Source organism: Archocentrus centrarchus, chromosome 14 (genome assembly GCF_007364275.1).
Source record: "Archocentrus centrarchus isolate MPI-CPG fArcCen1 chromosome 14, fArcCen1, whole genome shotgun sequence".
NCBI lineage: Eukaryota > Metazoa > Chordata > Actinopteri > Cichliformes > Cichlidae > Archocentrus > Archocentrus centrarchus.
In genome coordinates, this window is record NC_044359.1 from 11,178,983 (window position 1) to 11,205,626 (window position 26,644).

Sequence of the window (26,644 nt, forward strand, 5' to 3'; positions counted from 1 at the left end):
TCCTCATAAACAGAAGGTTTGAACAGGTGGTTGGGGAATATATTTCCTCACACATTAGAGATTTTTTTTTAACTTAAGTCCTCATTAAGAGTATTACTTTGTGAAGTGGGTATGGATTATTAGGTTTACTTACGCTTTAATATTCTGGTTTCTTCCCTCAGCTTGTTTCTAACAAAATTTCTATGTTTGAAGAGTAATGAAATACTGCACCTCTGGTCTAACTGTCACTTATGACATCATCGTTATTATTCAGTATAGTAAACACTTTAGCCTCTTAGCATCCACCAGGGTTTAGGGTTCGGTTGCACTTTAGCCATACGCAAAGGTGTTAGCTTCCAAATCAAGACTCATTTTGGCCTCACAGCTGTGGGACAGATGTGGGCCTAACCCTGTCACTAATTCTAATCATGCCCCTCAGGACCTGGTGGATATTAAGAGGTTAATTGAATTTGTTTTGCCAGTAGCTTTTAACAACCCCAACTGTTTACTATTGTAACTTTTCTTAGTCTTGTGGCTAATTAAGCTGATTAATTGATTACTTATCACTGTATATTTGACCCAGCTTCAACTTCTTTCTCAGTAACAGTCAGCTGCTGCGACATGTCACTGACAGCCGACAGATGACGACAGTGAACAGAAATCCTTCAAAGGAGCGACTCCAAGCCTGTTACACTGTGGAAAGAATTCAAACGGTACAGTCATGAGTGGATGACACATCATTTAATTAGAACTGGAGCTTGTTGCTAGGAGACGGCAGCTTGGATCGGATGTTTACCGAGTGTCAGATACTGAAATAACATACAAATAACTTTACAATGAAACACAACCAATCGTGCAGGCTTTCAGTTCATTTCAGGTGACAAATTCTGCTTTAATGCGCGGGTGCGGCGCAGGGCTGCACGCTCTGCATGAAATAAAAACTGACTCACACTGACTTTGAGAACTTCTTCATTTATTTATAGAAAGATGATGTTGCTCTCAAAGAATACAACACCTTTTAGTCATTTAGTTTTAAACAGCAAAAAAAAAAAAAAAAAGAAAAGATACAGATTATTAAAAAATAGACATAAACCACCAAACCGACAAGGACTGTACATTTGTACACAGAAGGCAGCAACTGCTCTATTTGGTATCTGTGTAATTGCACCAAATTGTCAAATATCAAACAGAGTTTAAGAAGTCTGAAGAATTTGTAAGATGTGGGGTCACCAGTTATTGATATTAAAACCCTTAAAAGCAGCTGATTGTGAGCTATATTTAAACTATGCAATAATTCTTCCACTCCTCATGGGAAGAGTGTTTGAAAACACATTGAAAGGGAGGAGAAGACTGAAACTGGTTAGTTTAGAAATGACTGAAATTAATCGTCTAACTTACAGCCCCTCTGCTCATACTAACATAGAAAGGTAAAAATACACCAATAAGGCAACATCATTAAAACCACTTGCACGAGTGAAGTGAAAAATATTGATCAACTAGTTAAAATGAAATATTCTGATGGGAAACCTTGGGTCCCGTCCTTCATGTGTTGAAGGCTGACTTAGCCTGACTCAGTCTACAAATTCCTGTTTTTCTTTCTTTCTTCTTCTTTTTTTCTAGCATTTGGTTAGATTCAGGCAACAAAAATACTTCTTTAAGTTTAGAAAAGATTGTGTTTTTCTTTTCATAACTTTCCAATCCATGCTAGCTCCACTCCAAAACACGAAGCCAAAGGATCTGTCCGACTGCCGGACAGCAGAGGGCGTCCCCTGATGTCCCGTGTTGGTGTGAGTCAGAGCTGCACACAGCGTTCAGCAGGTGCTTTTAATGTTGTGGCTGAATGACATTTTAAACAGTATTCATTTCACAAGGTGCTCTCTTCACACATAAATCCTCATTTTATTCAGAAACTCTACTTTACAATGCAGTGCGCCATTGTTTACATTATGAAGTAATCATCTTTTCACACAGTTATCATTTCACATAATCCTTAACCTTCTTTGCTGTTGTAGGTTTTATTGGTTTAGAGAAATAAATGTCGTAATTAGGAAGTACATATATAAGCACAGTCGCACAGGCAGAAGGAAGGATTTGTTTGTTTCTGGGTAATACTTGGCATTGTGACACACCTGACAGTGTCAGCTGTCAGTTTCTTAATGAAATCTGTACAGTTTCACCACTTTCTTAAGAAACGGCACGTTCAAATGTCACATATAACAACTTCACCTCTTCCTGTTCTCTCAGGCTTCTCATCAAAAAGTTACACCTGAGCGGTATAGGCCAAAAAACAGCGTTATCGTTTGGCGAACCCAATCCTAGTGCTAAACACAGGCTGTGTAATAAACATGGACGTAGTGTTGGGGTCTGAACAGTGAAGCCATTGCAGCTTAAGGTCTAATGGCCAGCAGGGGGACCACTCTCCCAGATGGTTTTATGGCCTGTTCAGAAGTTTCAAGACTTACTGAATTTAATTTTGCAAATTATGATCCCCATTAGAGTCAAAACCGACCATAAACCACAGCATGCTTTATGTCAGGCCCAACTTGAGATTAACAAGCCTATGAATGAACAGTATACTCAATTTTTCAGTTAGTTCCACCCCTCACTCTTCATGTCCAGTATCATCACACCAAGATCCTCAGCACGAGGCTATGCCCATCTTTTATTTATAGTTTATGGTATTGATAAATAAGCTTCTTTCCCATTTGGATCCAAATGTCATGCCTATATGAGATTGCAGACTGAATGTCAGCATAATAACTTTTTGTTGTTGTTTGGTTCATAGGGTTTTTTTTCTAAATTAAAATTTCTCTTTTCATTTTTTGTTTCATTTGACTAACAGTCTAAACTATAAGAGAAAAAACCCTCCACTGAGAAGCTCAAAATGTCATTAATTTACAAATTAATAATGAAAAATTGCAAGTAGTTATGGCAACCAATTAGTTGACGTTCTCTTACCAGGTGATTGAAAAGGTCGCAACCTGGCAACCTGCTTCCAAACAACCGTGGTCTTAGACTGACAACAGTCACTCTCACTCTCTTGCCAACACACTGCAATCAATCTGAGTCAGTCTGCAACTTGTCTGCAACATATCTCTTTGCAACAGGGGACTTGCCAACTAGTTGCATTCTGGTCATTTTCTATGTAAAAGCACGCTTGTTGAGCACCTATGCCAAGTTGCTGTTAAATCGCTGTCCTGCAGCAACTACGTCACCATTTGTGGAAGAATATTTGTTTCAAATCTGTGAGGTTCTGGCTGGACTCTGAATGTACGTCGTTAATGTGAATTTCTCTTTAATGCGAATTTGATTTGAATACGAATGTGATTTGCAGCAGATCACATAAAATCACACAATTATCACAAACAGATTGCATGTAATTACCAATTTTACTCCATTCAATTGCAAACCGACTCCCTCTTATCACCGTTTTGATGCACCAAAGTCATTTTTAAGATGGCAACTCGCTGTGAGCGGTCAAAGACCTGTTCCCGTTTTTGAAGCAATAATTTCAAAGGCAGTGAAATCTTAAGTTCATTGCACACGGCTGCAATAAGTTTTCCCCAGTGTGACTAGAATAATATCAGGCATAAATACAAAAAGATGGAATCACATTTTAGTTTCTGCAAATTATTGCAATTATGTTTCCTTCAACTAATCAATAACATTACTGCTTATTGTTTTTTTTTTTTAATTTGGCCACTGTCTTTCCGTAACTGTCACTATGTGATTTTAACTGTTTTACATTCATATTCCTTCAAGTTTATATGTCTAGGATTGGAAAAAGATTTTCTTTGGCACCATCTGGTGGTAGCATCCATAATATGTTAATTTCCTACAAAGAAAAAATGTTATAATCAACTTAAAATAATCTACACATAGTGGCTTTAAGTGAGTGATAAACACAGTCAGGTGTCCTGATAAATAAAGGAGCAGATGGGGGTGAAGAAAAACAAAGTGGTGAAACTGACTGGCTGTCCATGTATCTAGAAAGCTGACTTAACTTTTTTTGTATCAATGAAATGTAGAGACAAAAATTAGTCAGTGTACAGTAAATTCTGTCTTGACTTACTGACTGAAACACAACTGATCTACTGGCTAATCAATGATGATACTTTGTGCATATTCAAGTCTTTTTTGTGTGTGTGTGTGTTTGATCTTTGTCATTTATTGCCTTCTCACAGCTCACAGAGTGTTAGGAGAGGAGAAGAGTATGAATATGAGCCAGACACATGGAGATCACAGCGCTGACGCTCAGGACAGGAATCTCAGGTGTGACTTTACTGCTTGAGCTCACAGCTGGAAAAAGAAAAGGGAGTGATGCTATCATGTCCGCATGGACCAAAATCTTAGGAATGTTTTCAGCAGCTTGTTGAATCTCTGCCACAGAGACTTAATTATGAATCGGACAGCAAAGCATGTCCAAGCAAGGTTTACCTAATAAAGTGTCTGCTGAGTGTATATACAAGAGCTAAACTGTGCAATTACAATTCATTGGCTTTGGTTCAATTACTCAAATCACGTGAAACTTGATGAATACTGTAAACTTTTGAGAAACGTAAAAATACTTTCTTGGGGACACTGATTTAGGATCTGTTTCTATTTTTTTAGGGCTGATATTGCCACTGTTTAGGTCATACTATGATTCAATACGGCAAAGAAAAAAAAAACCCTAACAACCTTATAATCAGGTGTGTAGGATATATATTCATATGCTGTCCTTACCCCGGCAGCTCTTCCCATCTCTTTGCAGCATCCCAGTCACACAGCTGCAAATGGGCCCAGTGACCTTACTGGTGCAGATTTGCTCACACCCTCCATTGTTCTCCTCACACCAGTCAGCCTCTGAAGAGACATCAGAAGTTAAGTTCTAGCTTTTTGTTTTGCCAGAGACCCCTTCAGTAAAAAAAAAGTCAGTCACATGTATTTTACACAATGACTATAATAAGTAGAAATTCTATTTATACTTAGACAGAAGTGGAAAGAAAAAAAAACTAGCTGTGAGCTCTTAATACTTATAGTCACCTCTCCTTCTTATGGGTCCCACTGACAGTATGTGCTCTTTATGATCACTGTCCTCTGAGTACATTCTTCTCTTGTGTGGGCAATTCTGCGCATACAGTTCATTGATACGTTAATACACAAACACACAGCAGGCTGCGTTCTTATTTTTAATTAAAAGTTTGTCTTGATTTTCTCACCACTTTGCAGGCATTTGTTTCTGAGTCGCACAGAGAAACGTCACAGTGCAGGTGGACCTCGTCGTAATCCCCGATGAACTTGAAGACGGTTACGTGGAAGCGGCAGGTGAGTGATACGCCGTTCTCTGCCATGCCGATGGTGTTGTCCTTAATGTTTGGGCACCTAGAATAGGCAAGATATCAAATATACTGTAGCTGAGAAGCCAGCTGCAGGACGGGTGAGGCAGAAGGCTCAACAAAAGGTGGGCTTTGAATGTGGATAATTTAAACATCTAAAATAAACAAAGTCAAAAAAGGGAGTCGAAACATTAATCCAAAATGCAAGACACAAAAGGCACAAGAAAAACCAGTGCATGCATTGGATATTTAAGAAGTACCAGCAGGAACATAAGAAACAATGAAAACAGAGAGGAGGGCAGGACTATTTATACACACTCAAGACTAAGTGGGAGATTGGAAATAGGAGGGGAATGAAACACAGGTGAATAGTCAGACAGGGAAGATGCAAAACTAAACCAGGAAATGAACAGCAACCACTGACCACTGACACAAGGAGAAACTGAAACATGAAGGACATAATAAACACAAGTGAACTAATTCAGGGGGGACACAGAAAGACAAAGTTACAATGACCAAACACAAGGAAAGGAATTAAAACTGACTCAGGACATAAACAAAGTGAAGCAGGAAGTAAACAAAAGACAACTACTCATAATCACAGAGACAAGAAGACTCAGGGACTAACATAACACTGAGGGAATAACTATATCGGAGAAACGGGAATCAAAGAATAATAGCAATAATATCACCAGAAATAAAATTTACAACTAGAGTAATAAAAACAATTAAAACACAAATCCAAAAACACAAAACAATAAGGAAAGAATCAAAAACAACACAAAACCTTTGGACCACAGCAGTTAGAGTGCTTTATCCTAAACACCTTAAGCATTTTATTTACCTCACATCCATAGTCAATTTAGAATCACCAGTTAACCTACAGTAACATGCATGTGTGAGGACTGTGGCGGAAGCCGGAGTACCTGGAGACAACTCGTGCCGGCACAGTGAGGGCACAGATGCACAGAAAGGCCCCAGACAACCAGGAGATTCAAACTATAAGCCTTCTCGCCATGAGGCTTCTGAAAATGGGGGACTAAGTAAATAAAATTGCTGTCATTGCTAAAAAGTTAATGCAATACTTTTGTAAAACCTCTTGAATTGAAGCTGAAAGTCTGCACTTCAATCACATCTTGACTGTTTGATGTAAAATTGTGTCATTGTCCAAAAACGCTGGACCTGATTTCCACTTGGTTTGACTTTAAACATGCAACAAAAGTCATAAAGATCTACAGTAGCTTCAGCCAGGGGGGAAAAAAGAGTCCTTCTACATTGTGGTTTACACCATCTCTATCTCAACATTATCCTGGATTACATGAAAAGAAGAAGGCTACAGAAAAACTGTACCAAGTTCTCCAAGATCATTCATCTACCAGAGTGGTTCCCATGATCAAAAGTGCTGCGACCCACTTAAAAACCAGAAAATCCCATGGGGCCCCCACTTGAAGGCCACAGCCCACACTTTGGGAATCACTGATCTACCAAATACCCTAAAAACTGTGCATTTTTAACCACAAGTGATAAAATCTCGACTTTTCCACTTTATTTTCAATAATTTTTGGTCCCAGGACTAGAAAACCCCTTTATCTTACCCTCTCTCAATGATGATATAGCGGAGTCTGTCACTGCTGTAGCGGGATGGTGTGGCCCAGCACATATTCACTATAAGGATGAGCTGGTTTTCATCCGCTCCTTCCACAAAGACGCCTACATAGAGGATGTCCCGAGTGCTGAGCACCACCTCCCCTTCTCGATATGGATGACGGTATGAGGAGTTCTTATACAGAGCCATCTTGGTCACAAAGTTTCCTTCCTGGGTCGGTAGGGTGAGGTTAATGACGCTGGAGGACAGAAGAAAAAGAAATGATGATCCAAGTGGCCAGCTGCCATGTCACACTGTTGCTGCAAATTTGTGTTTTGCTCTGTCTGACCTGAGCATGGGTTTGAGGACAGTCTCCAGTGAGATCTTCAGGTCCAGCTCATAGGCGCAGGAAAACTCCACGTTGATGGTCTTGTCTCTGGTGATGATGTTCCCAGTGTTGTTCACACTCTCTATCCACACAGTGTTCTTATACATGATGTGTGTGCCATTGGACTGTCAGAGACAAAAGGGAGGGGTTATTCTGGGTTCTTTTTTTTTTATTTAACCCATACACAGAAAATATTAAAAGTGTAGAGTCATGAAAAAAGAAAGCACACCCTCTTTCTGTTTTAAGATTTACATATCAAGACATAATAAAAACTCATCTGGTCCTCAGCAAGTCTTACATTTAGTTAAATATAACCTCAGATGAAGAACAAGATGACATTGAGAGGGTAAGTAGCAGCCAGGTGCTGCTAATCAAATGAACTTCATTAACTTGATCATCAGAAAGAGTAACCGCCCCTATGAAAGCAGAGGTTTTGTCAGTTTGCTGCTTTGGAGCATTCAGGTGAGTGTCAACACAATTCCAAGGAGAAAAGACATCAGCAGTGAATTTAAAGAAGCAATTATTGCTGCCCATCAAACTGAGAAAGATTATTCACAAACACAGTTGCCAGTCTACCCAGGAGTGGACAATCCAGCAAATTCACCTCAAGGTCAAACTGTGCAATGCTCAGAAAAACTCCCAAAAAATCCAAGAGCTCCATCTGAGACTCTCCAGGCCTCAGTTAGTATGTTAAATGTTAAAGTTCATGACAGCACAGTTAGAAAAAGACTGAACAAGAATGGCTTGCTTGGAAGGGCTGCCAGGAAAAAAACCCTCTTCTGTCTACATGGCAACACAACTTAGGTATGCAAAGGCACATCTGAACAAACTTCAGGAACAATGTCCTTTTGGACAGACAAGAACAAAGTGGAGATGTTTGGTGATTATGCGCAGTGCCACATTTGGTGAAAACCAATCACAGCATCAGCAGAAACACCTCATACCAACTGTGGTGGTGGATTTGAGCTTGTTCTGCAGCTACAGGAACTGGGCACCTTGCAGTCATTGAGTCACCCATGAACTCCTCTGTATACCAAAGTACTCTAGAGCCACATATGGGGCTATCTCTCTGACAGCTAAAGCTTGGCTCAAACTGGGTCATGCAACAGGACAATGATCCCAAATACAGCAGCAAAGCTGTATTATAAATACAGCAGAATGGCTGAAAAAAAGAATCAAGGTGTTGCAGCTGGTTCACTCGCGGCTTCTGCATTTTGGTGTCATTTTTGTGAAAGAAATCATGACATGGTGTAATATGTCATTTGTTATTGTTCATCTGAGGCTGTATTTAAATAATTTTAAGACCTAGGAATAGTAAAACCTTAGATCTGAAAGTGGGTGTGCTTTCGTTTTCACGACTGTTGGTAAGTAGTTAGTTTAGCTTGGCACAAAAACAGGAACACAATGTGTGATTCACTGAGTTTTAGCATGGAAAGTGTGTTTTTCTCCCCCTTGTTCAGGCCTCATACTAAGCTGGGCCAAACAGATCCCTACTTTAACTTTGTACTGACCTGTACGATGGAGCCACAGTGTCCCTTAGTGTTGTTGATGTGGAAAGAGATGAAGTCCTCTCCCTCAATGCCAGTGCAGTGCTCGTCGTTGATCCTGACGTCTTCCCGTTCAAAGCCCAGCTGGAAGAGCTTACACTTAGAGATGGAAACCTCCATCTGAGCATGCTTACAGGTCACCTCTGCTTGGATGATGTCATCATCACCTGAGAGACACCAACACAGAATACATGTTTTTGCATGCTTCTTGGCACACAGCATGCATTTTACCGCACAACATGGATCCCCAGCCAGAACGGAACTGAGGATGATTCTCTGTGTGGTATTTGATGACAGCTATGACAATAGCGAAGTTAATGTAAATGCCAAAAACTGAAAGAAAGGAAAAATATCACAAACTATACATGAACACTAGAAGGGGAAATGGAACTAAACTTAGCACAAAAAGTAAGGAAAATTTGTGTTTGGTGGATTATTTCTTTGTTGTAACAATGCTTCTTGGCAATAAATCTTATACTATAGGAAAATGCATTTATGAGCTGAGCAGCAGAGTTCAGTATGTGGATTGCACCCATGAAAAACTTGCCAACTCTTCTCTGCTGCTCAACCCACAAATGCATTTTCCTTACAAACGTGGCAGCATTTAAAGGGGAAATAAACATGCTTTACAACAGTCTGGGATTTACTGCCAAGAAACACAATTTCCTTTTGTGCTAAGTTAATCAAGATATATTTTTTTTATTCAATAATTCAATAGCTCTAAATACCACACTCATTTTAAACTAACAAAACAAAAAAACAAAACAAAAAAAACCCTCCTTAAAGGGATTAAACGCTGAAGTATTTCTCTGTAGCTTTTAAAATATCCGGCTAAACACGTAACAGTCAGAGTATCTGATATTTACAACTTAGTGGTTGGGGTTGGATGAAGCTCTCACCTTCAGAAATGGTGGGTAACTCAGGACAGCCACACAGGTCGCCTCCGTTCTCCAGCTCACAGGTGAAGTTTGTGCAGATCTCTCCTGCACAGGGGTCATAGATCCATTCTGCTAAAGACAGGTCCACACACAATGTTAGCTGTCACACACACACACACACTGGCAATCTTAACTAATCAAGTTGATTATATAAGAATTTATAATAGATGAGACCCAATACTTTTACTTTTAGTTGACCTGGTAAATTTAGTTCTGCTCTGTTTTAAACAATGGGCACTGAATTCAGTCTGAGAGAGGCTCACGGTGCCCTTACAGCAGTTCTCTTGGGTGATCCACTTGGTGGTGAGGGTGCCCATGGCCCGGCAAGCTTCTGCGTAGGCCGCCAGTGATCCACAGACCTGAGCCTTGCGATGATTGTAGCAGCCGTCCAGGTAACAGGACTGGTAGAAGGGACGGGGATCCAGCAGGCCGTGGCACGGCTGGAAGAAGCCCTTGAGCTGGGTGAGCTTCTGACAGGCGTCTTCACTCTGCAGAGCCAGGACAGCTGTGTTGTCGCAGGACTGAGCCAAAGCCACATACTGGGTCTCATCGCAGCTGGAGGAGAAAGACCAGCATCCAACTGTCAAAGTTATTAGGACCTGAGTAATGAAGGTGCAAATGCCCCACTGGAATTGCTTTGCCTGCTATTATTAAGAAAATGATGCACATTTGAGAATCATTTACTTAGATACACAAAAAGTGATGTTTGTTAATATCCAGCGCTTGAGATGATTCTTGCTCGCAGGAAAATCCTCGAGGTGTGTGAAGGTCTGATCAACTTTGGCTTTAATTTTCTTTATTTGCTATTGCATGAGCATCTTTGCACTAATGGTGTACAAGATGATTCAATCAGAGTAAGTAAAAATGAGAAATACCACTCCACTATTTGAGCCACTCTGCCAATAGTGTGTGCGAGTGTGGGAGCTTCATCTTACCTGTTCTGCATGCCGTTGGTCTTCCAGCTCTGCGCCAGTTCCAGTGCGCTGACAGCTGGCTTGCCCCTGGAGGTGATGTAGTCATCGCTGGGGTCCCCGTTGAAATTCCCACAAAGGCCACACACCTTGTTCTGGAGCCGCTGGCCCATTGTGATGCTCAGGGTGTTAAAGTGGTTGTACCGTACCTGGATGTCCTGGGGTGTGTCGATGACAATGAAACCTTCAGATGTGGACAGGCGTGTCATCAGCCCTGTTACAAATGGTACAGATACCGGTGTGCCATTAACCTGGGAAGACAGGGGAGGCGCAGGCATTCAGATTTTTGACTCAGAAATCTAAAGCCAGCATTAAAACCTGACACACGACATGCTAAATTCAGGCATTTCTTATCATACGTAAGGTTTGACCACTATGGAATCTCAGATTTTGGCAGGCAAAATTTGTGCAATAAACTGTAAAATTGGCATTATTTCCTTACAGTAGGGGTTACAAATACTCCACTGCTATTAAAATACCCAAATATCCCTTTAAATATCCATTCATCTCTTTTATTAAGTGCTAATTTGCAGCATCTCTTTGAAGCTGGTTGGGCCGCCTCAACTCATGCAGCAGCTATTTTGGTATACCATGACCATATCAAAAGCAGGCCAGTTGGGTAATGCAGTTTCAGTGCAGTGTCAGGAGGCTATGCCCCGCCCTCCCTCCCGGGGTGAAGAGTGTTGTAACATGAGACCTGCCATTGGTCACACGCTGAGCTCAAAAAGCTGTGTCCAAACAGCAACTTTCCCACTGGGTTGTTGTCTCAGTAAAACAGTACAGTACAAAGTTGCAGGTGCACTCGTGCCCTCAGATGTTAGCTGTCACTCTGCCAGGGGTGTCTCTATATGGCGGCAATGAGAGGCATTCCACTAGGGGAAAATCTGTGCAGCGGGATCCTTGACAGTGCCTTGCACATTTGCTAGGTTCCACCAGCTTAATGTGGCCTTGGGACCCAAGCTGTTCTAGCCAGAACTAGCTTCAGCTGTTCTGCTGTTGGCTGACCAGGAAGCTGTTCCTTGTGACACTGCTGGTAGAAGGGAATGAACCTGAATGGAAGTTACGGAGGTAACTATGGTTCTGTGAATTCCCGGATCACTGCAATTCCTGCTGGCCACTCGGAATGTCTCAGTGCGAGAAGATTCCATGATTATTACTAAAGATTATGTGACTTTGTTTACATCAAATATTGACCTGCTTGGAGCACAAGGAGACACATCCACATTGTTTAGTCATTGGCAGTCATCCAGGAATTCACAGAATCACGGTTACTTATAAATTACAGGACACCCGGCTACCCCCATGGAACCTGTTTCTGACAGTTTGGTCAGAAGTATGCACGAGTACCCCACTGGAGGTAATTTTGTTGGACACTGGCAGTGCCCCTCCTGCTACTCATCGTGCAAGGGAACAGATACGAGCCATGCTTCTGGGTGGATGCAGTGTTGTCGTCCTGTCCAGCTCTCCTCATGTAACAGCAAACCTTCTGGCAACGCCATATAACCTGAATGGGATCCAAGTGCTATCTCATGCTACCAGCAGTGAAAAGGACACTAGCAAAAAAGCAAAACTAGAGAGAAAAATCAGTAAGGAAAGATGAGCAGAGAGCAACGGTCTGTGGCCATCACCTGTAAAACCATTCCTTTCTGGGGGTTGTCTTGTTCTTGCCTCTCCAGTGCACCTGCTGTGATTTGCACCAAAGCAGATGAATTTGGATTTAAAAAGATTTCTGCTTCCTAATTAGACACATTGATATCCCTGAAATTTAACTGACTTTGTGTTATACTATGATGATACACTCTTTCTTTTCTTTTTGAGCAGTATATATAATTATGTAGATATATGACAGAATTTTTTTTTTTTTATATTTTTGGCCACAGCAGCTTTTACTGACAGTGGAGAGAGACAGGAAACGAGGGGGAAAATTGGCGACGGGCCGGGATGCGAACCCTCGCTGCCCGCACCGCAGCACGGCTTGTGCATGCGGTCACTGGCTTTACCACTAAGCCACCCAGGCACTGACAAAATCTTTTTATTATTTTGACCTAGTAACAATAAAATAAAGGACAGAAATGAAAGACAAACGGAGATGGAACATTTAAGTAAAACATGTTTGGGGTCAGTTAGACCCCAAAGAGCTCACAATCCTTGTGAGTAATGAAAAAAAAAACATGTGATAGCAGAAATCAAAATATTTCATTTCATAGAGTTTCAGAGTTAAAAATAAAACATACCCAAGGCACTACTTTAAATAACAAATGGCTTTATTCCCATGGTATGATCACATTTACCCCCGCCCCAACAAAAAAAACCTCACCAAACTTTCATATCTGGGTAAGAATTTAGTAGCTTGTATAGCTGAATCTTTGTTTCCTGTAGTTCAGGGCTGGAAGTGTGAAAATGAGTCAGCATGTAACTGCATGAATGTTGGTAACACCATGTGGCAGCATTTTCAAACTTGAGCAAACAAACTAAAGATGCAAACTAAACAGGTTTTTGTTTACACCTAAACTGGAAATGCTGTCTTTTTCTCCTGGGTGGGATTCAAAAGCAACGTGTCAACGGCATCACCGATGGGCAGGAATGTAAATTTGGCTGATTTCACTTTTATAAACGATATCACTGAGTGTTAGCATTTAACAAATAAGAACTGAGACAGCCTGAAGCTAAGATTATGACAATCTGAGCCTCTTCAGTGCATTACAACTAATGCCAACATGGTTCTTAAGGCAGTTCATAAAACGATGTTAATGTTGGCTCACTCAGATCAGGCAGGATTAAGGCTCATTGGGAGCTACAGTTTAAGGCAATCAGTCATTAAGTGCCTCTGTGACTGCACTTACAGCCGAGCGATACGGCCTAATAGGCTATTAGTGCTGAGGTAATTGGTAAATTGGGCTGCAAGAACTTTTTCAAGTATTCAGGAAAGAGAGCGAGACCTGAATCTGATCTGTTTGTTCAGCTTAATAAAGGCTTCTTTGACTGCAGCCATATGGGCAGCAGAAAGTAACTCGATCACATAAACACAAAAATGTCCTGACTGAGGCAATTTCTCCATTAAAGCTGGATTAAAAGAAGAAGAAATAGCACAGTGCTGCTCAGTCTCACTAATGAAAAGTTGAATTCGTAAGCAATAAAAAGCAACCTTAGTATACATTTCATATTGTGATGGCTTCAGTCAAGTTGTTGGCTACACATTTCTGTGTCAGAGTTCTTTATTTTACTTAATTTATGACTCTCTTTAACTATGTTTTGGCATATAACATTATTCCATGATCATATTATTGTTGTTCACAGTGCTGAGCAAAGGTGCATAGGCATGCTGTTTTGGTCTGGTACACACCAAAGGTGCAGAGAAAGGGTGTGAACTTGAATACAACTTGAATACAACAGCATCCCATGATTTAATATTTCATGTTAGTTAATGATTCTGAAATACTGGTAACAGCCAATAATGCTTTAAAGATTTTAATCATCATCAGCAGCAGCAGCAGCAGCAGCAGCACGTCAGCCATTCTGTCTCATCAAGACACTGATGAAGAAAGGAAAAGATTCAGATAAAGTATTTGAGAAGTTATGTCAAATATGGGAAAAAAAATTATATAAACTTTCCCTCTTAATGTTTCCAGTTGATAGAACAGTTAGTGCAGAGTGGCTCCATAGTGTAGTAATTTACATATTCATATAACAAGTGAAAGATTCCCAAATTCATCCTGGGAAGACACACAAATCCCTATTGGGTTGCATCAGGAAGAGCATCTGGTGTAAAAAATCTGCTAAATCAAACATGCTGATCTACCTGCTGTGGCTGCAGCTGGAAGCAGCTTTATTACAGTTGGTGCAGAGGCTGTAAAAACTGGCTCGGTGCTACACCGCAGCCTCTGTATCTTCCTCCTATCAACAACCCAGGACACTAAGCTACAGGGGAAACGAGGACGTTCACTAAAAAAACTCAATCAATTTTCTTTTCCTTCTTTCTGCTGCTCTTTTAGGGGCTGCCATAGTGGGTTATCTACCTCCATCTCCCCCATTTCTCCTCTGTCACACCAACCCGCTGCAAGTCTTCTGTCACTACATTCATGAATCTTCTCTGCCCTCTTTTCTTCCTGCCTGGCAGCTCCATATTCAACATCCTTTCCCAAATATAACCCCTATTCCTCCTCTGCACATGCCCAAACCATCTCAGCAGCGCCTCTCTAACTTTGTCTCCAAACTGCTCGACCTCACATGTCTCTCTGATGTACTCATTTCCAATCCTGTCTATCCTGGTCACTCCCAGTGAAAATCCTAGCAAAGGAAAGTAAAAAGATGATTTAATGTTAAGCTATAAATTATTTCCAGAATTGTTTCATGCAAACATGTTTTTTTTTTTTTCAGGTAGTACACTCACTGCCTACAGAGAGATATGCAGTGTTTTTAAATATGACTGTGCAAGAGTCAACAGCAATAAGGCAAGCCAACATTATTCAGATAGCCCTGTAAACACTATACACATGTCAAAGTTTCAGAATTATAAAGCTACACAGCATGTGGCTGCCCACTACAAATATTGTCTCCTTATGCTTATTTCCAGCTAATGGGCAGGCATGATTGAAATGGGAATACCATGACCTGAAGTGGAATGAGGGACAGGTGTAAAATTAGCTGATATGGCTGACAAGCAATCTGTTTACACATATTGCGTACACCAGCATAACGTTTGGATTTTTGCATCATGTTTTTGGCCACCTGACAAATTTTCTAGCTCCATTCTGGTTGCCACCAGCTTGTGGGAAAAAAAAAAAATCTTAATATTTTAGTTGTTAGAATGTCTGAAAGAAAGAAATAGGGGAGAAAAAGATACTCCTCCAACAGCTGGATGAATCTAGTCTCATCTGTAATGATTTAGATCTGTGTGATTTGTGTAGTTAGGTTATTTATTTTACCTTGACAGTGCTGCCAGAGATGAGTATATTCTCCTCATTGATGTACAGGTAGACATGGGAGATGGTGGTGAGGTTGGGCGTGCTCCATTTATCAAAGTTAGCAATGAGCTGGAAAGAGAGGTCAGGCAGCTTGCGACAGTTTGTGGACAGGACGAAGGAGCACGAGGCCGGCAGTCGCAGCGACGCCCCATCAAACGTCCTGAAGACTCCGCCGCCCGACGCCACGCAGTGCTGGGAGCGTCGCGCAAAGCAGCCCCGCACTCCGTGCCGTAGGGTGCACTCCTCCTCCGCCTTGCATCGCCTTGGATTGCACTGAATCAGGTTTCGTCCGATGCACTGGCAGCGTTTGGTGCAGTCGCTGTTCCAAAACAGCTGCTTGGGCTAAAATAAAGAAAACTGTTAAGATTAGAGCAGAAACCGTTGATGCACTGGTTAGCTGCAGATAGTGTTTTAATTGTTTTATCGAGGTTAATCGCCTAAGCTAGTAGCGGATGAAAAAAATGTTTCTATAGTATGATTCTACATTTGTGATGCGCTTTTGCAACACGGGGTTTTGTGTTGTGAATAATTACACTTATTGGTTGATCCAGAAAAGTTCAGCTCATTTTGTTCCATATTATTTCTATACTTTACAGCCCCAAATGACACACTGACATAAAAACATTTATACTTTATAATTTATGTATGCAAAATGAGTTCAATTTACACGTTGAGCTGGGTGGGAGACTGACCTCATAGTATTTGGCATCAGTGTAGCAGCCACAGTTCTGAGGCAGGATGCAGTTCTTGCCGTTGAGCACGTATCCCTGGTCGCACTGGCAGCCCTCCACGCAGTCCTGGCTGCAGTCCCTTTGGCCGCGGGCTGGGGCACACTGGGGCGGGCAAACTGACATGCAACTGGAGTAGTGGCTGTTAGGTGGACAGCTCTGGACTGGGAGCAGGCAGGTTGGCAACGATATTAGCTAACATTTGCATTTACTCCACTCTTCATTTAGCTGGTCTTTGGTTTTCATGGGTAAGAAACAGTTGGTCACAGCAAGAGCTCGTGCAGCCAGACAGCAGCTATTTGGAAATGTATTTTTTCTATATTATTATATTATTTCTGAGTGTAAACGAGGAGAGGTGCACTTAGAACCTGGTTACCTGAGCTTAGCATAAGGATCCAGAGTAAAAGAAAGTCCCTATCAACATCTTTTGAAAGGGACTAATTAGCATGATGTAGCACGTTTGCTTAGCACATGAATATACAAACAAAATTGCTGTGTTGAAACTTCCTGTGTGCTTCATTTTATAATTATGATTAGGGCTGGATCAGGTGAGTCTGAACCATCCCTTAGTTCTGCTGCAACAAGAATTTTTGGTGCTAGAAGTTTTCTGGAGTCCATTTGTAGTCCATGTGCTGCTAACCTGTCATGTCTGAGCAAGCTTCCTTTGCATCCTTTGCATGCTGAAATCCATCAGATAACTATTGTTTATTGTCTGACAAAGTTTCACCTTTTTATTTTGGTTTTTCCATTTATCTGTATGGAAATCTTGTCCTGGATATCTGCTTCCTATATCGGCTAAGTCAGCTGTAGACCGCAGGGTACAAAACCTCCAACATCAGCAAACTAGCCTGCGGGTTCACAGATTGCTCCACTAAAGGCTCAGGCTGCTGGACGACTGCCCATGATGCACTGAGCGTTTCACCTCTATTTCCCTGTTTTCAGCCAGCATACATTCATATGCTATTGTTACATATCTTTTTTTCTCTTCACTCTCCCCTCACTAGAACCAGCAAATGAATATAGCTGCCTCTACTGGAGAGTTCTTCCTGTTAAAAGGGAGTCCCCCCCCCCACTGTCTCCAAGTGCTGCTCACAGATGATTGTTGGATTTCTATATCTATAATGTCCATGCAAATCTAATTTAATTAAACTGGATGAATTTGCTTTAATTGTAGAAGATTATCTCTAGTAAAGATGCAGACACATCTCAAACTTAAAATGATGTCTCTGATTTTAAGAAAGAAAATGTATCTCGTGTAATATGATGGGAAAAAAAAAAACTCCACTACTGCACACCAACCTGAGCATCTACTCACCACACGGTGTGTCGCTCCTCCAGTTGGTGACAGACACCCCCTGGATCTGACAGGTGCTGGCATAGATCTGCAGCCAGTTACAGATTGTATCGTGAGTTCCCTGGTCCAAGCAGGTATCCTGGAGGCAGCTTTGATAAAAGAATGCTGGCGCCACCTTGCTGTGACAACGTGCAAACACGCCTCCTCGATCGACAAGTAACCCACACAGCCTCACTGCCTCGGGCTCCACAAACACATAAAGTCCGTCTCCGATGTGGAAACGTATGCCTGCGCTGACTCCGTTCGCTTCATTGTCGGTGCCGACGTTCATGTTGGCATCAGCCGCCATGAGAGGGGTGTCGTTTTGGACGCTTTTCTCTCCCAGGCCACAGCGTGGGCAGGAGTCTCCGCAACCCACCTGGCAGAAGGTGTCCCTCTCTGCCCAGGCCATACCCCAGTCAGTGGTGGAAAGGGTGGGTGGGGACAGGGACACGCCCTGGCAGAGGCCACAGGTGGTGTTGTAGAGGTCGCGGGGTAAAGTCAACAAGAGGAGTGTGTTCCAGTCAAAGGCCACCTTCAGGCCGAAATCTGTCTCCAAAATGAGGTGCATGCCAAAGGTGAAGATATTGACCTTTCCTGGACCCAGCCTCAGGGGTAGATACAAACGCTCCTTATTCACCTGAGTGAAGAGAGAGCATGTAAAACTGGTGCTACTTTAAACAGGCTCAACATAATGATTATAACACAAACTCATTCCTACAGGAACAACTTCCAGAAGTAGAAGTTTGACTCTCTAATCTGACTGACTTGCAAATTTTCAAAGTATGTGGGGAAACCCAGGCGATGAATAGATACTATTAAGACTGACTGAAAGAGTGTCTGTGAATTCCTCTCAATCTAATTGTCTAAGTGAGAGAGAGCAAAACAGAGAAAATTAAAGAAAAAGTGTGTGAGCGAGTGTGTGGGTGGATGTGTCATTTCTGTTCCTCCTCAGATCTTTTAGTCGGTTTGTGAACCCGGTCCAAATGTCGCTCAGGGTCGGAGTTTTGTCTGAGCCAAATCCAGCCTGATAAAAGATGCCCATTGAAATTAGATCCACCTTAAGCCAATCAAAGAGGAATTCACCCTCTGCCTGGTTATTCTATCGGCTTGATTAGAAATAACATGTCCTCACACATGCAATAACTACGACCTTCACAGGGCAAGAAAAAAAAAAAAACTGTTAAAGATGACCTCATTCCACAGGCATTCTCATATGTGAATCTGGTGCTTACCGTGACGGTGTTTTTGTAGCTTCGAGATGCTTCAATTTCATACTCGTAGACCTCCAGCACAAAGCCCCTCACCCAAATTGCTTGGCTTGTGTCTCTATCCTCATTACGAACTGCCAGTTTAAATGGAGGAAAGGTTCTGCTGATGGTTGTTTGCTCCCTTCTGCATCTGGTAGTGACCATCCTAAGAGTGCAAGAGCTCTGCAGCTCAAATGGCACACCACCAAACGGCAGAAAATGTCCATAACCGGCTGCCACGCACACAGCCTCAGCGCGTGGCTGGCAATAATACAGGCTGTCATTCTCCTGGCAGTACTCTTCAGGGTGACACGGTGCGAGCTGACAGTATACACTGTTGTCAGAGCCATTGCAGTAGCAGCGTTCCTGGCACTCCCAGTCTGTCCAGAAAGTCTGATTAGTGGCCAGCTGGCGCCCGTGGTACATGCACCCACAATCGCTGCGTGCCACGCACAGGCCATCCTGCAGTGCAAAGCCGTCTTCGCACTGACATCCCTCCTGACAAGGCAGGGGGCACGGCTCTTCGGGTTCATCCAAGTTGGCACAGGTCAGAGGGCAGGCACTGGTGCACTCATCAAAATGACTGTTCGCTGGACAGGGAAGAGCTGAGACAGAAGAGAGAGAGGTCAGGGAAAGCAAGATTGAAGCCAAGAATGGCTGACTGTGTTCAATGTTTAATCAAGCACCTTGTGTTTTAGGTCGTCCTCTTCACGTGTAGTACAAAATACACTGTGTCTCACATCAAACTAAGACTAACAAAGGCAGCAAACTACACTGGCATCAAATGAAAGCCATGTGTTGAGCCCTCCATCTATCCATTTACCTAATCATTAATACATTTCAGGGTCACGGGGGGGGATTGGAGCCAATCCCATGTGACTTTGGCGGTGAGGCAGGTTGCCCACTGGACAGGCGGCCAGTCCATCAAAGGGCTGAACTGATGGTTGCAGCCTGTGAATCCAAGCTGATGCCTTTTTAGAGCTATCTTTTAAAACTTTAAGGCTTGAGAGACAGTGGCGGAGTAACACAGAGGTAGATATCTGCATACAGTAGAGCAGAACCTAATACTCACAACAGTTACAGGCGTCACTATACATGATTATTACTGAAACAATATCATTGTTACCGGCTTTTCCAACAGCTCCAAATAGGTGAGATGATAGAAAGAATCGTCTGCCACAGAGGAAATTAAATATTGAAATAGTACTGGTGGCATTTTTGGATCTATTCCAGAGACAGGAAGCAGGGAAAACACGCTAATTAAAAGTACGCCTCGCATCAAATTCATATCAGTGTCTTTACAGGTTTTACTTGTGTAAATAGAAATAAATAACACCTTTGATGTGTTGTACAAAAGCTTGCCCATCTACTGGGGCTAGATAGGCACGAGACAACTCGCAGTTGGGAATTGTTGACGTTACCACTAACCTTATGGGACAGTCCACAATTCTCATGCAAAAAATAGCCTAATTACCCATTATGAAACAATTCTTTCCACAATGCTGGTGGTAAAACTCAAAAATAGTGTATGGCAGTGCCACAACAGTAAACAGGAGGGTCAAGTGTGTTTCCAGGGGCATATGAAAATAAGTTTGTACTCTGATAACTCTGACAGTAACTTCTAAACTAAATTACTATGGAAGCGCATCTCAGATATACCCACATACAGCACAAACACAAAGAGCATGTCTTTAGTTAGGTTGGTTTTTTAAAGGCATGGTCAGTCTTTGTTGTTTAAAAAAAAAAAGGTTAAAAACGGGGTGGCACAGCAGAGCAGTGGTTAGTACTGTTGCTTCACAGCAAAAGAGGGTCCTGGTTTCAAAATCACCAGCCAGTTGGGGCCTTTCTATGTGGAGTTTGCATGTTCTCTTTGTGCCTGTGCAGGTTCTCTCCAGGGACTCTGGCTTTCTCCCACAGTTGAAAGACACCCTGTGATGGACTGGAGACCTGTCCTGGATGTACCCTGCTTCTTGTTCTCTGAAAGCTGGGATAGTCTTCATGGATGGATTAATAATAGTAGGACAGGCTCCAGACTATTTATTCCATCTGCTTACTAAACACAGTCTTTAATCACAGGTCAGAATTTGTTAGCTGTTCCTCTTACACGATTATAGACTCGGGAGTCTGTGACTGTGGTACCAAGACTTTGGAACAATCTTCCACTCCAACTGCATTTAGCCGACTCTCTGGACTCCTTTGTAATGCTATTAACAGAACTTTATTTTGCTATTATATTGTTAGATTTTTAAAATATTTTTTTGTAGAATGCTTTGCGACTGCTTGTCTGCAAAAAGCGCTTTATAAATAAACTTATAAAGTAACTTATAAAGTAAATAGTAACTAAGTATTAAGTAACTATTTAATTACACAGTTTATGGATCTGCAGAGATGATTTCCCTTTTTTAGCCTGAGCTTGATGATAAATGACGTGCTAGTCTTTCTAATGACCAGCAGGAGACAGCTTCTCCAGTTTCAAAAAGAAAGGCTGTTGTATAGAAATCTGTGGAAAAATGGCTATTGGTGCACTTTGTCTGTGACCTCAGTAATCACTTTCCTGTGAGTTTATGGCCTCAGTTGTTACTTTGAAGTCTCACTGAAGTCAGATTGTAAATTATGATCCCCATTAGCCTTAAAAAAGCAGGACCATGCAGGATGTGATTCAGGGTGGCCTTGATTTTCCAGTCATTTAACTTGTTTTGCGACATCACACTTCAATCCCATCCAACTTTTACATAGATAAAAAAAAACCCAAACTGTTACTCACGACAGTTGGTGGCGCTCCTCCATGAAGCAAGTCCTACTTGAGCATCCTGGCAGGCGGTGGCGTAAGCTTGCAGCGAAGAACACAGGGCTGAGCGGTTCCCTTCCCTCACGCACATGTTGTACAAACAGTTCCTGAAGAACGGCGAGGGGTTGACCACGGCGTGACATGCAAGAAAGGAACTGTTCCCGGGGTCGTTGATGTTGCCGCACATCCAAGGACTCTGGTAGAGACGCAAATCTGTGCACATGCGATACAAGTCATCACAGTCCCCGTTGCAAGTAAGATCATCAGCAATGGACCGCCAGCCCTCTGTGAACTGTTCAATAGACTCTGCCTGGCGTCCATTTGGTAGGCGAAGGTCATCAGTTGCATTGCTATTGAAGACACCACAAAGACCACAAGTAACATTGTAGAAGAGGGTTGAAAGGGAGATATTGAGGAATCCTTGGTGTGTGTAGTGGACACGAAGCAGACCACGGGACTCCACCACTGTTGCATTGCCTGGTGCTCTGTAGATCATCATTGTCTCCATTGGATGGACATATGGGAGTGACACTGTTTCACCATTCACCTGCAAAACAAAAAGGTGGAACATGTTCTAGTGGTTCTCAATCTCTTTCTTGTTTGACTTACATCTAACACCTTGTCAAATGGACTCAAGAAGCCCTTCATTAAAACCACCTTTCATGTTCCAACATGGATTTATGTGAACTAGTAAGTTTGTCAGGGGCTGGCAGCTCTCAGGCTTGTGATGTTTCAAACATGCTTTTACCTTCACGCTCTCATGCTGTCCAAACAAATCTCAAGCCAAATATGAAAAAGATCTTGGTGATTTTTCAAAAACTTATTAAAAACAAGATTTGTTAAGATCACTTTTTTAGTCTTAAAGGCCGTTACACACCGGACGCGTTGCATATTTTAGAATAAATTGTCCTCATAAAACACACAAATTCCCGCAGTTTCATAGGATCCAATGAGTACATCTCCAAAACAAGCGAGCTGCTCTCTCATTTATGAATGTGGCACGACAGCAGGGACTTTGTAATTTACTCTTGTCATGGGTTCGATCAAAATCTAACTGAATATTATAAACCACTTTTCTACAACAATGACAGACACACTTTGAAATCATTTGCTACACAAGTTCAGGTGCTTCATACAGCTGTCAAAACTAAAACTGTACATCTAAAAATTAATTTAACAGAATAACAGAATCTATCAGATTGTTCTGTGTCTTAATGTCAGAGTTAAGTCTTAATGAGGTTGATAAGTCTGTTAACTTACACAGCTTTCTGTCCTGACTTGAAATAGGCAAAACTCAATTAGTGTGGTATGACCTTTTACCAGGCTTGCTGAGAACAGTGCATTTAATACTAAACTATGCAGTGCACTTCCTCTCCCACACACTATCACTCCTACTTTAGCTGGAGCAGCTGTGTGTTTAACCTCTTCATATTTTTTTTATAATATTAAAGCAGTATCATTCTTTGTGAGACTGCAATTCACGTGAACCTGCTTGTAAGCTAGACTGGGAAACCCTGGGCTAACTTAGCCAGCTGTCAACCAGCTTTAGGCAAGGATTATACTTTCCACGTCCTAGGGTCTGCTCAGCTCAGAGTGACATCATATGATGAGCGCGAGGGTTGGTGCAGATCAGGGTTATTATAGTTAACGAAAACGAACGAAATAACGAAAACTGAAATTGAAAAAACATTGTCGTTAACTGAAATAAATAAAAACTAAAATTAAAAGGAAGAAACGACAACTAACTAAAACTGAATTGTGAGTTTACGAAACTAACTAAAACTAACTGAAATTATAGATATTGTTATTTTTTCAAAAGTCTTGTGGATTGATATGAAATCATTTTTTTCCTCTCTCCGAGTTTAAGCTCGGAACGCCGTCGGGCAAATGGGTGCGCATGTGCGTGCGTGCGCACACCGCGCTGCTCCTCAGAGAGTCCCATGTGGTGTTTTTTTTGTTTTTTTTTACTATGATAGCACAGATAGCAGCGAGTGTCTTGTTGTGGATGATGTTGTGGATGATGTACGGAACACTTCTTAGTCAGGAAAAAAAACACCAACATCAAAGTAGACCTGAGAAGCGCACACAAGGCAGCTACGGAAACCGCTCTCATCCTACAAGGCAACCTGGCCTCCACCTCCAGAGAAACGTGACTACTCGTCGGGTCAACGCAGCCCACAACGTTGTGTTTAGTCCTTGTGCGTTTCCGGCTACTTTATCAGTCAGATAATAACAATCAGGACTAATAATCAAAGCATCAATATAAGGACTCACAAATGTCAGCAAATTCCTGGAGGGAGCTGCTGAAACTATGGGAATGGACGTGAAGGAATGAAGAAAGTGAAAAAACAGGGACAAATATGTTTGCACCCTAAAAACTGAGCACAAAGAGCGAGGACCAAAAAACCCCCAGCACACAACCACAAGGTAATTAACACACGCAATCCAGCTATACATGCATAAATGCGGACATGAGGTCGGACACTTCCGTAGGCTACATAGGCCGCAAAGACCCTGCAAGTCTAATCAGCGAGCATCTAACCAAGCTAGCTCCAAAACAGAAGCAGCATCAGGTGGAGAGAACATCAGGATGCAGCTGGATTTGAGCTTTGACTCCTTCAAGGAGTTTGTTTTTGTCAAACACCACATGTAGCTGTTGTTAATCTGCTGCCCTGAGGCTGAACTTTATTGGGAGTTTATTGTAGAATTTATCGAGTTTTGGAGTTCATATTGTTAGCAGTTTCTCCCTGTTGATGTTCATGTGTGTCCTTAATATTACACACATTTAGCATGTAGTTCTGCTGTCTGTGAACAGTTGGTTGCTGAATTTATTTCTTTAAAGGGTATCTTTAAAGCGTACCTGATTAAGTATGAAAATACTAAAACTAATACTGAAACTAACTAAAACTAAGCATAAAACCAAAAATAAAAACTAATAAAAACGAGCAAAACCACTCTGAAAACTAATTAAAACTAACTGAATTAGAGAAAAAAAAGTAAAAACTAACTAAAACTAAACTATAATGTAAAATCCAAAACTATTATAACCCTGGTGCAGATGTTTTCATATCTGTTTTTTGTGGCCACGTGCACTCATCCGCTGAGAATTTACATGACAATGTACGAACTGCACACACGCCCCAGGTGGCAGAGTTCAAGCGAACTTTAAATAAGTATAACAGAAATGACATTGCAGACGGTAGGTCTTCAGCTATCTGTGTCTGCAGCAAAGTACAGTATAACTGGGGCCTTATGTGACCGCTTAGCCTCACTGCTGATGTTAGGGTAAGTGAAGCCAGTTAACGGAAAGATATCCCGGCTATGCTGAACGTGCCTTGTAGAATACAGTTCAGATAGACACTGTTTCACAGTGTTATGGGACATTTTTCCCTTGTTTTCCCATTCTTATAGCTATTTCTTTTAGCTAACAATTTCCAGCATATTTTAGCTAGCTGCTGCAGCAGTTAATGTTTCTTCATCCATGATTTTAGTTCGGAATTCAAACTGAGCTAGCTAAAATATTGCAACCTTTTTTTTTTTTATTTGCAGTTAGCTGTTTCAGCTATATATACATTTAAATGTGTTCATTCATACTGTTAACTTACAGTTCAAACTGGTAATGCATTCATTTACCAAATAGTTCAGAGTTGATTCATTTTTCTTAACAATTTTAACTGTTAACCACACATAACCTCTTCTAACCACCCATTTGTTTACATTATGACTTCTTCTTTCAGCTCTTCCCTTTAGGGCCTCCATCTCACCCTATCCCTACCACCTTCCTCTGTCACACCAACCCTCTGCATATCCTCCTCCATTACATCCATGAATTTTCTTCCTTTGTCTTAGGCCATCAGTAGCACAGTTTCCACCAGCACCCTGTTGGCCAACAGCACCGGAAGCGGTCATAACCTGGACCCAACTGATCCGGTATGGAAATCTTCCCAAAGCTGGGCTCATTTGTTCACCTTATTACAAGATCATTTAAATAATTCATGTATTTATTTTGGCTGTTTATTTCTACTGCTAATGCTTATCCATGTCTTTGAATGAATCTTTCTGTTTAAACCTGAACTTAAGTCACAATTCTAGCTTTTTCAGTTAAAGGGGAATCTGTCCATCTGTCCCCTGGTGGTACTTTCCCAGCTGCCAAAAGCAGATAACCAGAAGGTTTTTGTTTCTTATTTAAAGAAAAACAAACAAACAAACTAACCTTTACTGTATCAAAATCCACCCCTCCCATCTGTGCCTCCAGGTTAGCCAGTGCAACTACCACAGGCCTTTTCCAAGCAGGACCTTTGTTGACCAGCCTCCTGCCTATCTTCACTTCCACCATTGAGCCGTTTGCTGGCACAGGAGCACACAGCTTCAGTAAGTAGTAAGAGCTGTCGTCTGGGAACTGCAGGAAGCTGCCATCAAAGGAGGATGTCACTGAGTTCTGGGTGATTGAGCACACGCCTTCTCTTCGAGGGTAGCAACCCAGCAAGCCAACCTCTGCCACACACACCTCACCCTCCTTACAGGACTCATTGAAACAAGAGACTTGCTCAGCAGGCCCACAGGTACAGCGGAGGGTACATTCGCCTTCTTCACCGCTGGGACCTACCCAGAAAGTCTCATTAAGGTGGTAATAGAGGCCATTATGCACACAGCCACAGTCTTCACGCAGTACGCAGCGGCTGCCACTGAGAACGTAGCCTGGTTCACACTGGCAGCCTTCAGTGCAAGGATGAGCACAATACAAGGGGGCGGTGAGGTCTGAGCAGGAAGCTGGACAGGCACTTGTGCACACTTGATACTGGCTGAACTCTGGACATGACCAAGCTGAGAAATATCAAGGGAAAATAAAAGATTT

At 41.9% G+C, this 26,644-nt stretch overlaps 1 protein-coding gene across 1 annotated transcript in view; it reads right to left on the reverse strand.

Moving 5' to 3' along the window:
- Nucleotides 1–1,070: 1,070 nt before the first annotated feature.
- The window catches only part of tecta (tectorin alpha), a 28,732-nt gene continuing 3,158 nt past the window's right edge, over nt 1,071–26,644 (reverse strand). The window contains exons 7-22 of the mRNA XM_030746265.1: nt 26,003–26,613; nt 21,766–22,336; nt 18,987–19,606; nt 17,734–18,391; nt 16,383–16,582; nt 15,652–16,032; nt 10,691–10,977; nt 10,030–10,310; nt 9,717–9,827; nt 8,782–8,984; nt 7,232–7,395; nt 6,893–7,141; nt 5,181–5,343; nt 5,005–5,089; nt 4,705–4,824; nt 1,071–4,278 (exon numbers count right to left, since the gene is read on the reverse strand). Of these exons, the coding sequence (XP_030602125.1) occupies nt 4,175–4,278; nt 4,705–4,824; nt 5,005–5,089; nt 5,181–5,343; nt 6,893–7,141; nt 7,232–7,395; nt 8,782–8,984; nt 9,717–9,827; nt 10,030–10,310; nt 10,691–10,977; nt 15,652–16,032; nt 16,383–16,582; nt 17,734–18,391; nt 18,987–19,606; nt 21,766–22,336; nt 26,003–26,613 (4,808 nt within the window). The 3' untranslated portion in view covers nt 1,071–4,174. The remainder of the gene's footprint in view (nt 4,279–4,704; nt 4,825–5,004; nt 5,090–5,180; nt 5,344–6,892; nt 7,142–7,231; nt 7,396–8,781; nt 8,985–9,716; nt 9,828–10,029; nt 10,311–10,690; nt 10,978–15,651; nt 16,033–16,382; nt 16,583–17,733; nt 18,392–18,986; nt 19,607–21,765; nt 22,337–26,002; nt 26,614–26,644) is intronic.